The sequence below is a fragment of the Aythya fuligula genome, chromosome Z (assembly GCF_009819795.1).
Source record: "Aythya fuligula isolate bAytFul2 chromosome Z, bAytFul2.pri, whole genome shotgun sequence".
In the NCBI taxonomy this organism is placed as follows: Eukaryota; Metazoa; Chordata; class Aves; order Anseriformes; family Anatidae; genus Aythya; species Aythya fuligula.
In genome coordinates this window covers 78,609,376-78,626,124 of record NC_045593.1, presented here as the reverse complement: position 1 = coordinate 78,626,124, position 16,749 = coordinate 78,609,376, and the positions used below count along the sequence as shown (strand labels likewise).

The 16,749-nt window shown below is 39.0% G+C and overlaps 1 protein-coding gene across 1 annotated transcript in view; it reads right to left on the bottom strand.

The window, feature by feature from the left end:
- Nucleotides 1-1,771: 1,771 nt before the first annotated feature.
- Nucleotides 1,772-16,749, bottom strand: part of VCAN (versican) — a 111,748-nt gene continuing 96,770 nt past the window's right edge. The window contains exons 13-15 of the mRNA XM_032205361.1: nucleotides 6,055-6,199; nucleotides 3,515-3,697; nucleotides 1,772-3,009 (exon numbers count right to left, since the gene is read on the bottom strand). Of these exons, the coding sequence (XP_032061252.1) occupies nucleotides 2,879-3,009; nucleotides 3,515-3,697; nucleotides 6,055-6,199 (459 nt within the window). The 3' untranslated portion in view covers nucleotides 1,772-2,878. The remainder of the gene's footprint in view (nucleotides 3,010-3,514; nucleotides 3,698-6,054; nucleotides 6,200-16,749) is intronic.

The window sequence follows — 16,749 nt, the reverse complement described above, 5'->3', positions numbered from 1 at the left end:
TTCTATAGGCTGATCACAGCATCCTGCCACACTCCTGAGCTTGGTGATGCTGCAGATACTGGAACGCAGCTGCTTGCTGCGGTAATGTCCCGGTGTCCCACCAGACCTGTCCCTGCAATGTGAGTGGATGTGTTCCAACTGCATGCTAGCACTGCACCACTTGGGGTTTAGGTCAGGGTTAAAAAGAGTCTTCAGAGCTGAAGAAAGCTCCATTCTCTGTCTAAATAAACAAGCATGGGTAACAGGTTGGTTATTTTTTTTCTTTTTTTTTTTTCTTTTTTTTTTTTTTTAATAAGGAATGTTGTCAGTCCTATTTTATTATGCGTAATAGAAGGAGGTGAAAAAAATCAATATAAGCACTGCACCTAATCTACTTAAACTACAATCACAATGTTATGTGAATGCCTTACAACATTGTTTAAATCCAACAAGAAGACAAGAAAACAACAAATCTATGCAGGGTTTTTTATACATACGGTGAGAAAGTTTGTAAAGCGTTAAAATATATTTTCTGTTCTGTATGCTTCTGGTACAAGGAAGTGATGTGCAGAATACTGTATACTTATGAGCAGAGCCTTGACTTATACAAGCAAAATTCGACTTCAAAACATATACCGTATATCTTAAAATATTACTCCAAATCTCCTACAGTTGCTCATATAAAGTCAAATCCAGCACCTACTAAAGTTCAGCCAGCTGACTCTCTGACTCCAGTGGGCAATTGACTAAGCCCATGATAACTGTGAAGTACCTGACAGTCTAACCGTATTCATATGAAAAAAAATCACATTGCATAGATTTAAACAGGAAGACATGCAATAACAAGACAAGTCACAGTATAGCAAAACCTTGTTTCTTTGGTGAAACAGAAGCAGATATAAAAGTTACAAAGATTTTAGACTTTCATTCACAAAAAACAGACATTCACATTATACACTATACAAGATAATATAAATAGAGAAAAGTATTATGTGCATTGTTTGGGGGTAGGGGTGGGGAATGAACCGGCCAACACAGTGACGCATTGCCATTTTGAACGCACAAAGACTGGGTATCCATGGTGGAGCAGTCACTGCAATTTTTTAAGAGATGTTGCCTGGGACTGTAATCAATGGTCCCAATAAACCATGGCAAGGTCGCCTCATGGGCAGTTCTGCCTGGGACAAACTTGTACATGTTGGCTGGGTTTTTGATTCTTTTCCTTTCCTTTTCAACTTCTTGCATCATATCCCCACACTAACACAAAGGCATAAGCCTCCCAACTCTGTTTGTATTTGCAGTGTTATTTTGAAAGTTGTATGTATGTATCCTAGGGAACTTACTTTATTTATCCTTTATTATTTATTTTTTTTCCTGTGCCCAAAGACGTGCAGGGAACTTTGCAGAAATAACCAGACACAATCCTTTATGTGGAGAAGTCCTTTCAAACATTACCTTCTACACTTACTATACACATCCAGGTCAGTTGTCGCGCTGACCAGGGTAAGAAATCATAATAGAAAACTCCTACATACACACTGCACCAACTACAACCTAAAACCTCTTTGTGCACACACTTCTTCCTAGAAAGCCAAGATCCTGATTCTTCCATAAGTCACACAGTTCTCACCCATCTAACCACAAACAAATGATCCTGTTTAGCAGGAATTTTGTTCTCTGGGAAAATAGCAAAAGATGGTTCCAAAAGTGGAGCTCAGGGGCTAATACTGCACTGGCGAGCTCTTTTAATCTTCTTTGCATGGGTAAAATAACATCCAATAAATTAAATCAGTATGGCTTACTTCATTTATTTATGTACGCTTCACAGCTGCAGCATTCATACACAAACATTCATTACTTTATAAAAAGATTAAAAAATGGTTATATATACAAAATTATTTACTTTTTTGATTTTTGTTTGTTTTTTACAAAAAAAGATCCCCCAAACACTAGGTCTAACTCCATTTTAGAATGCAGAGACCTGTAATATAGACCTTGTGGTTAATGTTGTGAAAGTCTTTTTTTTTTTTTCATTTTTTTTCTTTTTTTTTTTTTCCTCTTTTTTTCTTTCTTTCAGAAAAGGTGGCCCTGGTTGATAAAGTTAATGTATTAGCACTTGGATTTTTACAGGCCCTCCTTGTCATATACAAGTCCTCCATGCAGTCCTTTCTCATGAATGATGAGGCTGGAATGGAGAGCAGAAAAAAAGTTCCACATTGCAGTCCCTAGTTCATGCTATATCCCCACTTTATGTGCTCTAAATTTTGCATCACATGGACACACACTGTACCTTGGATGGTAACTGCACAGTTTTGCATTAAAAAGAAAAAGTCATGTCACTTGTGTGTTTATCTTCACCTGTAATAGCAAATTTCAGTCAGTGAAGTTATTTCAACCATTTCCAGCCTAGGTAAACAACATAAAAAACAATGTCACAAATGACTGAAGACCTCTGAGGCCATTCTAAACCATAAATATGCCTGAACTTAGTGTGACTTTTCATTTTATATACAGGATTTTTAAAACAACACACAATTAAACAACATTAAAATCATCTTATTTACATTTTCATTGGTGCTAAATTGAGCTGTTTAATATTGCAGAAGGCTGGTATATGTCATAAAATGGTCCACACTGATGGCATATAGAAAACTAATAATCATTATAGGCTGGAAATGGTCTCTTTTTATCCCCATAAGCACTTCTCCTCTATATAATTTTTATTTTTATTTTTTTTTTTGTTTTCTGATAAACACAATATTTTTGGCAAAATGCATTGTGAATACCGGACGTCCATAGTTTCAAAACAATTTGATAATACTCCTATAAGTGATAGAAAAGGCACAGAAAGTTAGAACTTTGGCTGAAATGGTGGAAATCCCCATTCACCATTTAGCACTCAGCGCCTTGAGTCCTGCCATGTCCTGATCCAGCGATGGTAGTGTTTTGATGAATTTAATGATGTTCCCTTTCCTGATGAAGAATGTTTATAGTAGTATTTCTTAGAATAAGTCCTTTGGTACGTGGACGCTGCAATGAAAAGGAGGGAGAAAAAGAATATATTAATTAATTTGAAATGATATCAGCATGAATGGACTGGCTACGCTTCACATTAATTTTCTATTATTTGTGATTAATTAGGGAGTTAACAAATGATTAACTGATACTAAGGCCATGTTACAGACAGGAGAAGCATCTCTTGAAAATAGTTAGACCACATCTGCAGAAGGCATTGTTAGCATTATTGAGAACCTATGAATTCAGAGACTTTGTAAGAATGTTGCTGCTTAATTGAAAAGAATCTTAATGGCTTTTCTAAAAACAGAAAAGTAACATTTTTATTAGTTTTATAATCCCAGTGATTTTTCTACAGATAGTGTGAGCTGTACTGCTGTCATAATCTATAATATAAGGTTTGCGCTTCTTTTAAAAATATACTCATTACTTTTCATTACTTATCATTACAGATGCTCATCTTTACATTAATGAATCTATTGTTTCTGAGGCAGCACTGATTCCTTTTCAGAGAACTTACGATTCATGCATGTAATTTTAGGCATATCCCATCTTCCATTCCCTTGGCACCGGATGGTTGGAATATGACGCTGGATGAAGCCATCTTTGCAGTGATATCTAATAAGTGAGTTGATCTCATAACGAGGTTTCATCTTCCCAAAGGTCTTTGCATTTTCCACAACAGGAGGCTGACCACAGGCAACTTAAAGGAAGACAAAACCCCAGTTTGTAAATGCCTTTCTGAGGTAAATTCTGTCTATGGGGACATGTCAAGAGATTTTAGCAAAAATCCCAAGAGACATGTCCAAATAAGGACAGGTAGATCACTTTTTTCTGTAGTTCTCCGGTTCTGTACATCAAATACAATAATGATGGAAATGGTAAAACTGCAAAATGCATGGTTAATATTTCCTTTTTTGGTTTAAATTTCTGATATAATTTTGAACCAAAAAGTTTTCATACTCACACAAGAAAAGATTTTCACTGGAAAGCTGCAAAACCTGAAGAGCAGTGAAGTATTACAAGCATTTGATTAAAAAAAAAATAAAATAAAATAAAAAAAATCTCATTCTTAAAACTTCTCAGGTCTTCCTCAACAGCAGACTTTTTAAAAGCACTTAAAACTCATGCACCCTTCAACACACAATGAACATGTTATCAAAATGCTGTAAATGATAATTGGGCAACAGTGGAGTGCACAAGAGATTTTGGTTTCTTCTTTACTTTCCCAGTCTAAAAAGACAGAGAACAACTAAAGTGTTAATATACATCCCCTGGCAACTCTCGTGTTTGAGGTTTCATTGACCCAGGCAACTACAGGCCACTTCTGTGTTCAGCAGCATCATGGAGCAGACACTCCTGGAAGACCCTCCTTAGCTTGGTCTAAGGCACATGGAAAATAAGGTAGTGATTGGTAACAGCCAGCATGGCTTCACTAAGGGTAGGTTGTGCCTCACAAATCTGATGGCGTTCTATGATGGGGTTACAGCAATGAAGGATAGGGGAAAAGCAACTGACATTATCTACCTGGACATGTGCAAAGCATCTGACACTGACCGCATGATATCCTTGTCCCTAAATTGGAGAGACAGGGATTTGATGGATGGAGCACTCACTGGGTAAGGAATGGTTGCACTCAAAGAGTTGTGGTAGACAGCTCAATAACGATGTGGAGATCAGGAAGGAGTGGTGAACCTCAGGGATTGGTGTTGGGACCATTGCTGTTTGACATCTTTGTAAGTGACATGGGCAGTAGGACCTTGTGCACCCTCAGCAAGTTTGCTGATGACAGCGAGCTGGGTGGTGTGGTCGACACGCTGGAGGGAAGGGATGCCATCCAGAGGGACCTGGATGGGCCTGAGAGGTGGGCCTATGCAAACCTCATGAAGTTCAACAAAGCCAAGTTCAAGGTCCTGCATATGGGTCAGGGCAATCCCAAGCCCAAATACAGGCTGGGCAGAGAATGGATTGAGACCAGCTCTGAGAAGAATAACCTGGGAATGTTTGTTGACAAGAAGCTCAACACAAGCCAGCAATGTGTGATTGCAGCCTGGAAAGCCAACCATACCCTGGGCTACACCAACAGCAGCACGGATAATCTGGGTGAGGGAGGGGATTGTCCTCCTCTGTTCTGCTCTTGTGAGACCCCACCTGGAGTCCTGCACTCAGCTCTGGGACCCCAGCAGAAGAAGGACAGGGGCCTGTAAGAGCGTCCTGTATGATCAAAGAACTGGAACACCTCTCCTATGAAGACAGGCTGAGGAGTTGGAGTTGTTCAGCCTGGAGAAGAGAAGGCTCTGGGAAGACCTTACAGTGGCCTGCCAGTGCCGAAAGAGGGCTATAGGAAATCTGGGGAGGGACTCTGTGTCAGGGGGTATAGTGAGAAGACAAGGAGTAATGATTTTAAACTAAAAGAGAATAGGTTTAGATTACCTATAAAGAAGAAATTCTTCACTCTGAGGGTGGTGAATCCCTGGTACAGGTTGCCCAGAGAAGCTGTGGATGCCTGATCCCTGGAGGTGTTCAAGGCCAGGCTGGATGGGGCCTTGGGCAACCTCGTCTGGTGGGAGGTGTCCCTGCCCATAGCAAGGGGGTTGGAACCAGATGGTCTTTAAATTCCCTTCCAACCCAAGCTATTCTGTGATTGTATGTAAGCATCAGCTCTAGCAGTGTATAAGTCCAATGTGCCTTTCAGATTCCTTCAGTCTGAACCTCCCCTGGTGCAGCTTTGTGCCATTCCTGTGCATTCTGTCACTGCTACGCACATTGTTCACAGTGGCACGCAGGTAAAGCAGGTCTGCCAAGTACGTAAATGCCTCTTTTGTTGAGATCTGCAAATAAGAAATTTGTCTGGTTTCAACTAGGAGTTTCTATTGTGTACCATTTTGACCTTGACTCAAGAGCAGATTAGGAAAAGTTTAATATGTGGATAGAGAAAAACAAGTTTGTGGGGCTAACTCAGCTCTAGGTTCACTCTATTGGTCACCATAAATCACTTAGAATTTGTCCCTTTGTGTTTATAAAACTGGAATTATGCTATAGTTACTGTAAAGTTTGTACCTGTTCCTTTCTTGCAGGTATAGGTCAGGTGATAATTGCATGGAACATCATTCCACTGCCCATTCTCATGCCATATTATAACAACACAGTCTTCTCCAGCAGAAAAGAAACTGTCTGGCTGGTTTGGTCGCCAGTTCTCATATTGCTGCAGAAAAGAGAAGCACACCCATTATTTCCAGTGTTGGAATATATTTACATTTCATTTTACAGAACACAAAATATTACCGTTGATGATGAGCAACCTCAATTGTTTGGTTCAGGCAGTTAAGCACAAACTACACAAAACTAGATTTACAATATCTTCCCACTCTATTAACAGACAAAAAGTATTTTGATGCTACATTTTACTTACTGTAGACTAGTATCAGGTGAGTAAAACAAGTTGACACAATTCAGTTCAAGGACTATCTCAACAAAAATGTGTTGGATCACACTCTACCTTACATAGGCTGAAAGCACAAAGCCAGGAAATGCAATGAATAAGCTACTACCCCTACTAGTCCATGTCTACTAAATGACAAACCACAGGCTGCATTCTCAAATTCAAATTATTTATTCTTCATTAATGAAGCCATGCAATAGGATGACTTTCAGAATTTTGTGTGAAATAAGTAAAGGTGTCAGAAAGTGGCCCCAGATCACTGCAGATTGATATTGCCATTAAAAAGGCTTAGGTGGCAGACTGAGAGTATAGAGCAGCTTGAGAAATTATGATTCAAATTCTGCCTTCTGCAGAGAAATTACCACCACAGACATCTGGATCACATACATATGAGTGAAATGGAAACTGGCACAGTAGTTTTAGAAGTAAAAATCTGATTGTCAGTATGTAACAAGTTTCAAATGGCAGAAAATAGCTTTAGCATTAAATATATATATATAATATATATATATATTATATATATATAATATATATAATAATATATATATATATATTATTTTTTTTTTCTTCCTGGCACTGCACCTGGAACATACAATTGACATGTTGATTTGGGCAGACTCTGCTTTTTAGGTTCGAAGCTGTCAATTTGCAGGTTTGCACTTAATTTAACCAAACAGCTCTGCACCTCCCAGCTCAGCACCTGCCCCTATCAAGAGGGACAGCAGGAAACCAGCAGGAAAACAAAGGGATTATCATACAGATAGATAATCTATCCAATGTCTTTCATAGGGGACATATGCACTACTGTCCTTGAAGTTAGCAGTGGTGGGATACTGTTTACTCCACTTCTTGTTTCATCTTGATCCCAACTGAAGCTCAGTAACTTGAGATTTCCTTAATGTTATGCAAAGAAAAGCTAGAGGAAATATGGGAAACTATTCTTAGCAATTTTCTTTGTGATTCCTGTTGTTTCACTCCAAGAATTTGATGGTGGCTAAAAATAGATATCTAAAAGAACAGGAATTCACATAAATGCCAGGCTTTAATTGGCAGATAGTCCCTTGTATGGTCAAAATGACAGAGTTCCTACAATGCTTACATCTTTCTGTCTAGAGTTGGCCCACATAAATGTCATAAAAGTTTAGCTTTCTATTTGCTTAGCTTTATGAAATAACCACTATTCATTGCCTGTGCAAAACCATTTTAGTAATACAGTTTACATACTCTATACAAGTAGTATTTACCTTACAAGGAATCAAGCTATGAACAATAACAACAACAACAACAACAACAACAAAAGAGTTAAATGCATATTTCCTGTTATGTGTCCATCACTGGTTTTAATTATCCAAGCAATTTAACAATCATGATTTAAATAAATTTGTTCTGCACTGAATCTGTTACCTCTAGCAATTCATAAAACATCTCCTACTTTTGTGGACCTGCTTAACTTCACCCTCTATGCTTTAGTATCTCATAGTCCTAAACTGCAACACATTCTAACTTCCTTACTGATGTCCAGAATTCAAAAACTCACATCAACTGAGAAATGAAGAGTATAACCTTTTGTAAGCATGGTAGTAAAATACCATATACATGTGTCAAATGGGATCTGTTGTGTGTGGGCCTCCTGCAACACCTGGTACAAAAAATAACCAGCAAAATTAACTAAAGAAAATTCTGCATATACCTCCTGATAATCTCCTGGGCCGGTGAGGACAATGGGAGGTAAGGCGTGTGCCATGCACAGTGTGTATTTTTGTAATTTGGAGTGCTCCCTTTTGCAAAAGAATATGTCGGAAGTGCTGCCTCGCCTCAGGTCTAGTGACTTGGCACAGCCAAGCTGGTGAAGGGTCTGGGAATGTGCCGAGGCCATGTGAGATGCCTATTGCTGGCTAAGGCAGGGTGCACACACACGCCAAGGGCTTAGGTTTACCTGTGTTATGGCCCCACGCACTCGTCTCAGTCACCCCTCACATCTCACCACCTGCCCTACTGAAAGGTAGCATCTGCTCCTTTGAGAATATGCCAAGACATAGGGACACAAGGAAAAAGCTGTGAAAACAGCCAGGTTAATGGTAGAAAAGTTTGGTTAGTGACGCCCTGACAGCAAAGCCTCGCGGCTCTGTCTTGTGGAACTGCAGCTGCAGAGAGCTGCATGCTTCTGCAGGGGTCAGTGTGTGGGAACTGGGATGCTTCATGGCAACTGGGGGCGTGTGAGCTGAAGGTGCTCAGCAACTTGCCAGCTCCCACCCGAGCCCAAAATTTGTCTGCTTTGTTGGCAGGGCTGCAGCATAATGGCAAGGGATTATATCTGGGCTGTGTGGTTTACTCAAGAATGTCTGATATCCTCCAGCATGACATGCTGTTACCTCATATCTAATATCATCATTGCATGAGTTTATTTTGGCTGAATACCTCTGATTTCATTTGGTTTCAGTGCCAGAATTGCTTAGCAGAGGAAGTTCCAGACCGCTGAATTGCTTTCTTAGGTCCCCACCCAGCTCCTCTGTAGTTTTTCAGATCCTTATTTAGCCCCTGATAACATGATAATGATACAAAAAGATTCTCACAGTTTGAGTTGAATAAGTTGTTACAAAAATAAACTAATAATTTGCTTTCTTCTTACAGATGACATTTTTGCATGACCATGAGCTTGACTCTGTTTTCCACTTAAACTACTGTAAACCAGGGGTGACTGCACTATGTCCAGTAAAACTACATCAGCAGAAACGTAATGGGAAAGAACCAAATCCCATGTTACATACTGCATTGTACTGTTTGTTTTCAGAGATATTCCTTACAATCTCTCTACAAAGTCTGTGAAATGTACAGATACCCCTCCCCTTGCAAAAAGAAGTATCCTAAACAATTCATAAATCTCCTGTTGGAAAACACCACTCAAAATAATCTAAATAAGATGCCATTCTTTAAGTGGCTACATCATTTAAGTTCTTTGTATTTCAATGCAATTACTGTCTTGTAGAACAGTTATATTGTACAAAGAAAAAAAAAAAAAAAAGAAAGAAAAAAAAAGAAAACAAAACCCAATATTTTAATTTCATTCCTTGGCAACATCTACCATTTGGGTTTGTTCGTTTTTTAAGATCATGTCCAAAACAGATTAGCTATGTTCACAGAGGAGCCAAAGCCCACTTGTATCATTCCAGCCACCCTGCTACTACCTTCTGTCTTCAGGGAAACTGATGCTGTCTCAGCACACCAGCAAAGCCACGCTAAGCAGTGCTGTGTTGGAGTTGATAAAGTCCAAGGCATCCTTTTACCAACAGTCATGCTTCAATCAGCACCATTAGCACTAGTTTTAGCTGTATCATTCATAAGGTATGATTTAGGGTCCTGAAAACCTAAAGAGATTCAAATGCTAAGTTCATACATGGAAGAAAGACCATGAAAAGAAGAAAGGTACTCAGCAGAAATAATTATATTGACCTAATATTTTACTGCCCTGGCTAATGTCAAAGCAATTAAAATGAAAAGCACTTCAGGACATGTAAGGACATATAAGCTTATAGTGAGCTTCACAGAAGGTCTAGCCCTTTCCTCCAGCTGTGAAGCATGTCTTGCTGGGGAGGCTGCAGGACGCTGACACTGCTGTGCCAGGCTCTTGGCAAAGCCCTCAGCATCCATGAAGGCAGGACACTTGCTTCGTGTTATCAAAAAAAATCTGTGTTTTGGTGTGACCAGAAAACAGCAGGAACTGGCCTTGGCAACAACATTTTGATATCTGTACATGAATTTGGTCCTTTGGAAACCACACACTGTTGTGTCTTGCCATCATTTCATGCCAAAAACAGGAGCTCCCACTGCACTCTTTTTGCCTTTTAGGAAATCTTTCTTGTACAGTCTTTTGGCGAAACTGAAACCCATGCTAACACATTGGACTTAGTTGTTCTAGTTTACTTTGCTGAAAAGTACTGAAAACTTCCCCGCAGAAAGAGGGCAGAAGGTCCATGGGCTGGAGCCACAGTGAGGCAGGGGACCAGCTCCTCAGGCTTCCCACATGGCAGCAGACAACACATGGCTGACTGATTGGCAACTGATAGCCTGGGGAACAGTGGCTATATATTTTCTTGCCTCATGGGAGGACCTTGGATCTGATGATTACAAAAGTCCATGAAGATGTTTTTATAATAAAAGTTCAATTTATTTATTTATTCCCTCCCCCCCTCCCCCCCCCCCCCCCCCCCCCCCCATATCAGACTGAATTAAATCACAGCCTTAATCTGCCAGTTAGGTGGCAGGATGACAGTCCACCAATTAAATCCAAGAAAACCAGGATTACAGCAAGAGCTGTAAAGTGGCTGATTTTATTAGCTGGTCACTATTTTTGTCATTCAGATGGCTGGTAATTAAACAGAATAAGCAGAGCCTTCCTGTCACAAACAAGATCCTGCCTTGTGGGAGATTTGTTATTTAAATTTTCAGATAACCAGCCTTACTTGAGGGACTCATTTCCTTTTTAACGAGTAATCCATTCAGCTCTTTCAGATGTTTGCCCTGTCAAGGTGAATCCAGGAGTGAGCAGTATCTCAGCTTTGAGACATGCACTTAGACATTTCAGCAGTTCCTTATCTCCAAAAGGCACACCAAGTGGCTGAGATCAATAGCATGGGCTTTGCATTCAGAATAGTCAACAAACACCATGTTTAACCAAGCACAGCTACTGATGCAAACAAATGTTACTGCTTGGACCTCATTATTGTGCAAAGGCTAATGATCTTTTCTACAAAACTAAAGCTAGGAAACAGTTTACTTGGAATACATGTCTTATTTATATTTGTAGGGTTAATGGCTTTCCTGCAGGGAAAGTAAAGCATGTTTTCAGCATGTCCAAATGAGTTTAAAGTATAAACCTTTCTTGGCACTTTTTGGGACTTATAATTTCCAATAGTATTTTTATTCTATTTCTTTCTGTCTGCTTCCCCCTCTGATTGCTTCTCAATTCAAGATTAATGTAGCAAATAAAATAAAACAAACAATCAAACAAACAAACTCAAGAACAAAAACAAACAAACAAACAAAAAAACGTAAAGCTGCAGGGACTTGGTGACATGATGCTCTCTGTGCCATGTCATCTTAAAATGAAGCACTATTTCCTGTCTCAGATTTTGTCACTAAATTAGTGTAAGACACCACTGCAAAACTTTTTGGCTGCTATCCTCATTTTTTTCCCATAATTCTGCTATGGAACAGGAATACTTTTTTTTTTTTTTTTTTTTTTTTTTTTTTGTTAACAATAGCATGCATTTCTTAAAAAAAAAAAAAAAAGCCTTTTCAGGGAAATCTAGTGAACAAGTCCAGCACTGGGGAAGTTCTCTTATAGCTTGATTGCTTAACTAAAAACTACATCTCTCTTTTAGAGATGTAATAACTTGTTATTGCCCATGGTTTTAGGTTGGCTGAACCACCACAAGATAGATCAGCACAGGGGTAGAATGAGAATAAAGATCAGCTCAGAATGTTTGTGGCTTATGCTGTTAGACAGCACTGAAACTGTTACTTGAGACACTCATGGGAAGTTTGAAAGGGATTGCATTTCTTTTTGGTAGAAATAAAATCAAACAGATCGCTGAGAAGATTTGGCAATGAATAAAATACTTACATTAAATTCACCTAGTATTTAAATACATTTATATACTGAGAAAGACAAGAAACTACCTTACAGCATAGGCTCTGTTTCACTTAATTTCACCCCAAAGATCTGCAAAAGATCTTCTGTTTAATTTTATGAATGGGAGTAGTTTGACAGAATTTACCAAAAGTATTTGTGAGATTAAAAACTCCAGTCACTGAATGCTTAAGCACATGCCTTGCATTAAAGACATGGGTGGTACCCAAACTCCATAGGGTAGATCCCATGCATACTTTAGGCGCATGCTAAAATAAAAGCTAAATGTTTCCCAGCAAATCTTTGCTGGGAGAAATTTGAGTCAATTGGAAGACAACTGCTATGTCTAAACTTGACTATGGGTACAAAAAATATCACATGCCACAATCCCAATATTCTTAATACAGAGATCACAGTAGAATGACTTCCCTCAAGCCTCTAATTTGTGTTTTTTGTTCATGGGATTTGGGAAAGAGGCAGGATTTGGATTGGGCAGGCACCCAAAATTGGCTCCCCATTGCAGTCACACAGGGAGAAAGAAGGAGCTTTGAACTAGAAATGAAATAAGTAAAAATCATCAGCTGATGTAGCTGAAATAAAAATCAGTATCTTTTTTTTTTTTTGGGGGGGAGGGGGTTATCTAGGAGACGACTATCTTTTTTGACTTTTTTTTTTAAACAGAACCTCAAGGTAACAAACTTTCCACTCAAAGCACAAAGTGGCAGGTATGTCAAGAAATTACCACTAGATGGCAGTGTCTACTCACTACTGAGCCCTGAAGCAAACTAAGTAGCTCCGAGATCACAATTCTTCAGAAAAGATCTCTCTCTTATAAACGGCTTAAAAGCTAACTGAAGTCAATGGACAGCACCCCGATGACTTTGACCTGTTTGATCTGCTCTGCACCAAGTCCTCTTAGGGTAGTGACTTTTATCATGGTTCACACACTCTAGAGTTCAATTTTCTGGGTATATTGTGTGTGTTAGATATCCAGAAGTTCCCTTAGGATGGAGAATGAAAAATGAATGCCACAGGGAGCTGGTTAAATTCTCTTGTTATTGGGCAGGTGTCTTGCCGTGGAAGATAAGTGTGGTAGGATGTTAAATGGCATAATACATGTTTTCTGGGATTAACACCAGCTTAATTACGTATTATCAACGTGATGCAAATTGTGTAGGGTGTGACTTGCTCTTTTTGTGCACAGTTTACAGAAGAGTCAGTGGAAAATGAAAATCCTCCACTTTGTCATTTATTTCAACAGTTATTGCAGGTTTGAAGCTGTCCAAGAGCTTTAGCCCAGGGCCAGCTGTAATGAGGCTCTGAAGAAACTGCTGGCCCCCTTGGTAAAAATAAGACAAAAAAAAATCTTTGTACAAGAGGCCCTTCCTTCAGCCTACAACAGGCTGAACTAAAAACATAACTGTCATTAATAATGTTATATACTTCTCCCCCAGTTAAATGCAGGTCAAATGAGCATCTTAAAAAGAGTCTGTAATAACTGACTGCAGCACAAAATCAAAACATTTGGTAGATTTAAAATCTCCTTCTGCAGGGATCCTGTGGGACATTGGCACAATGAGCTTTTTGTTTGCAGCTGACTACAGTATTTTTTAGTTTGTTTGCTTTATTTAACCCTCGGAGACAGGCTACCTCCCTACAAAACCCCATGCCTTTTGAAGGGCTTTGTGTTAAATAACGTTACTCTTTATGCAAGGGGTGCAGTTTTAGATTTGCTCAGGTCAGACCATTCTGATGCACTGACCAATAAAGTGGGGAAAAGAGAGGGCTTTGTTTTCTCCAGGATTAAACTTGGGTTTGGTTTTACTGTGTTTTTTATGCAGCTACCTAGGACTGACAACCGGAGGGCCAGCACTGCGAACACACAGCGTAAAGCTGCTGTGCTGAAGGGAAGAAAAACTAACGTAGAGTCTCTGGACAGTTTTAAAAGTGGCAATATGCCCCATTACTCTCCTAGCTGGCAGCACTCTCCCAGTGACAGACAATCTGGCCACAGACACTAGCCAGCTCCTTATTACGGCACTAATCTTATGTAATGGGAGTGAGCTTACTGCCCTACAAAGCACTAATTATCAACAGCATTTTCCGAAGGATATGAATAACTCCCCTTGTGAGACAGAGGCCCAAGGCACAACCCCAAGTAGCTATATGCGCTTAATCCATAACATGAATAGCTCCAAAGGACTCCTTTACCGCCGTGCCTGCTCACAAGGGCCCTTAACAGAGAAACGCCAGCAGCCCAAACACAATGGAGAAGCTGCCAAAAGCAACACCAGATTTCTTCTATTTGGATGGGTGTGCTTTACAGCTGTAAAAGTTAGTATTCACAGAGCTAAGTGAATTATTTAAATTCAATTTCCCTAAGATACCTTCAAATGTTGCATTGTATTCACAGTGTCTTTGATCAAGCCAATTATTAAATGTTTCCAATGACAGTGTAAATTTTGTTATTTTGTAGTTTGTATTACATCAAATTTAAGATATACAAGGACCTAAGTAGGAATGGACTTCTTTTTATATAGTTGTATAGAAGTATAGAAGTTGTATAGAAGTACAGACTTCTTTTTATATAGTTGTATTACTATTTGGGCTTTGTTTTTTTCTCCTGTACCACTGTGATTTTACCAAACTTATTTGAGTTTTTTTCAAGAATTTTATAAGTGAAATGAAGACTCTCTATGAATCATTGTAAAAGAGTTATTCACTATTCCATAAAAGCAAGGGAAAATCTACAGAAAAGTGCAAGAATAATTTTGATTCTGTATTATTATTTGTAAACAAGCTCTTATTTGTAGCTGTTTTGATTCCCTTGTAAAATATCAAGCTGAGGAAAACTAATGCTTTCCCATACTAAGTATCAATGGGACAGCCCCACAACCACACTGTAATAGAAGGAAAGCAAATTAAAAAAAAAAAAAAAAAAAAAAAAAAAAAAAAAAGCTTTTAAAAATGTTGTATTATTTCCTTCTGCCTCTTCTGTCTGTCAGTGCAGTGAAATGCATATACCTCAAATGTGCTGAGCAGAAATTTGCCTGATTTTGAGGACACAATGAATAATGAAGCTCTAGGAGTGCTGGGGTGCTGTGAGCACTCTGAGCTCACTTCAGTGCCTTTGTTTTTGAGATTAACCTTCTGGAAATTAGGGTCTAGGTGGATGAGTCAAAATTTGCAGGCTACAAATCCCCTGCCTCTGGCCCACATGATCTTGTGTGTGGCTGATGATACAGGTCCAGGCATGTGGCAGTGCCTTATAGCTCTCACCACAGTGAGAGGTGAACTTGCTCCACAAGCCTGGGTCTCAGTTTCCTGAAAGAACATTTTCTTTTTGTGTTGCACTCACACAGCTGCAATCAGCTCTTTTCCCTTGATAGGAAATGGGAACACTGGAAACACTGCCTAAGTGTTTTTCATGTGGCCCATCAGCTCCAGAAGACAAATCCAACTCTCCCAACCACCGGAAATGCTGGAAAGCTCTTTCTTTTCCAAAAGAAAAGAAGCAAGAACACGTTGTAGATGAGAAAAAAAATTGCTTCTTGCCATACAGCTACAGTACAACAAATCAGAACAAATTGGATTCGTGCAGGTGGCCAGCAATACTTTCCAGTGTTAGTGAAATTACATCTCATTTTGGTTTACATATTGGACTAGGTGCCCTAAGCTTAGCCAAGGAGCTTCAGAGCTTTTGCCCTGACCATATGCAAGAAGCTCCCACTTTGTCTTCAAAGGGAATTTGCAATAAACAAACAAACAAAACAAACAAACAAACAAACAAACAAAAAGGGGGGGGTGGGGGGGGGGGGGGGAGGACAAATATAATGTCTGGCCAATAAAAATGTATATAATGAAATACCAGTTTCATGGAAAGCAATCTGTTTATGTGAAAGTAGTACCTGGACTGCCAGCTGAACTTTAGGGCACCAAAGGTGTGACCTAACTACTTTAATCATGTTATTTTGCAGTTTTCAAGATCAATACATTTTTGGAATACAGGGAGTACAGCATGATGAAAAGGTAATGCTTAGCGGGAAGTGCTTAAACTATCTAGACTGCCCAATATGCTGCACAAGGTTATGACATTTTGCCTGAAAAGCAGGAAACTACTGAGAAGGTTTACCTTGAGAACTACTGTACTACTAAGACCTAAAACTTGTCAAAATCCCCTAAAAGCACACAGATAACTATTCATCAGACAGTTCAGTGAGGTAGATCTAAAGGTCTCCTTACACACTGTTTGCAGGAACAGAATCTCACAATAATACGATTTAAAACTGTACATGTTTCTACTTAAAGATAAATGTTCCTTGTCCTAAGAGTTTGTGTTAAAGAAAACATTTTGAAGTCTTCAGCATTTAATGTTGAACATATATTCAAACATAGTCAATCTACAATACAGGCATGGAAAAATGTCATGTGGATTAAAAAATAAAAAAGAAAAAGTGTTTTGAGCATTGTTACTTGTTTTCTCACTGAATTTGATTGTACCTGTTTTGTTATTCAAGAAACAAACATTTTCTTTGGGTATCTCTGAGAATTAGACCATTTCTTCCAAAAGTTGGTTATTGGCTTTATTTTTGCAAGTCACATAAATTCCGGTTGGTATATGAAAAATAAACACAAGGAGAAATGGACTCTTTTGACTGCTGATTTTTTTGACAGTCACTGTTTT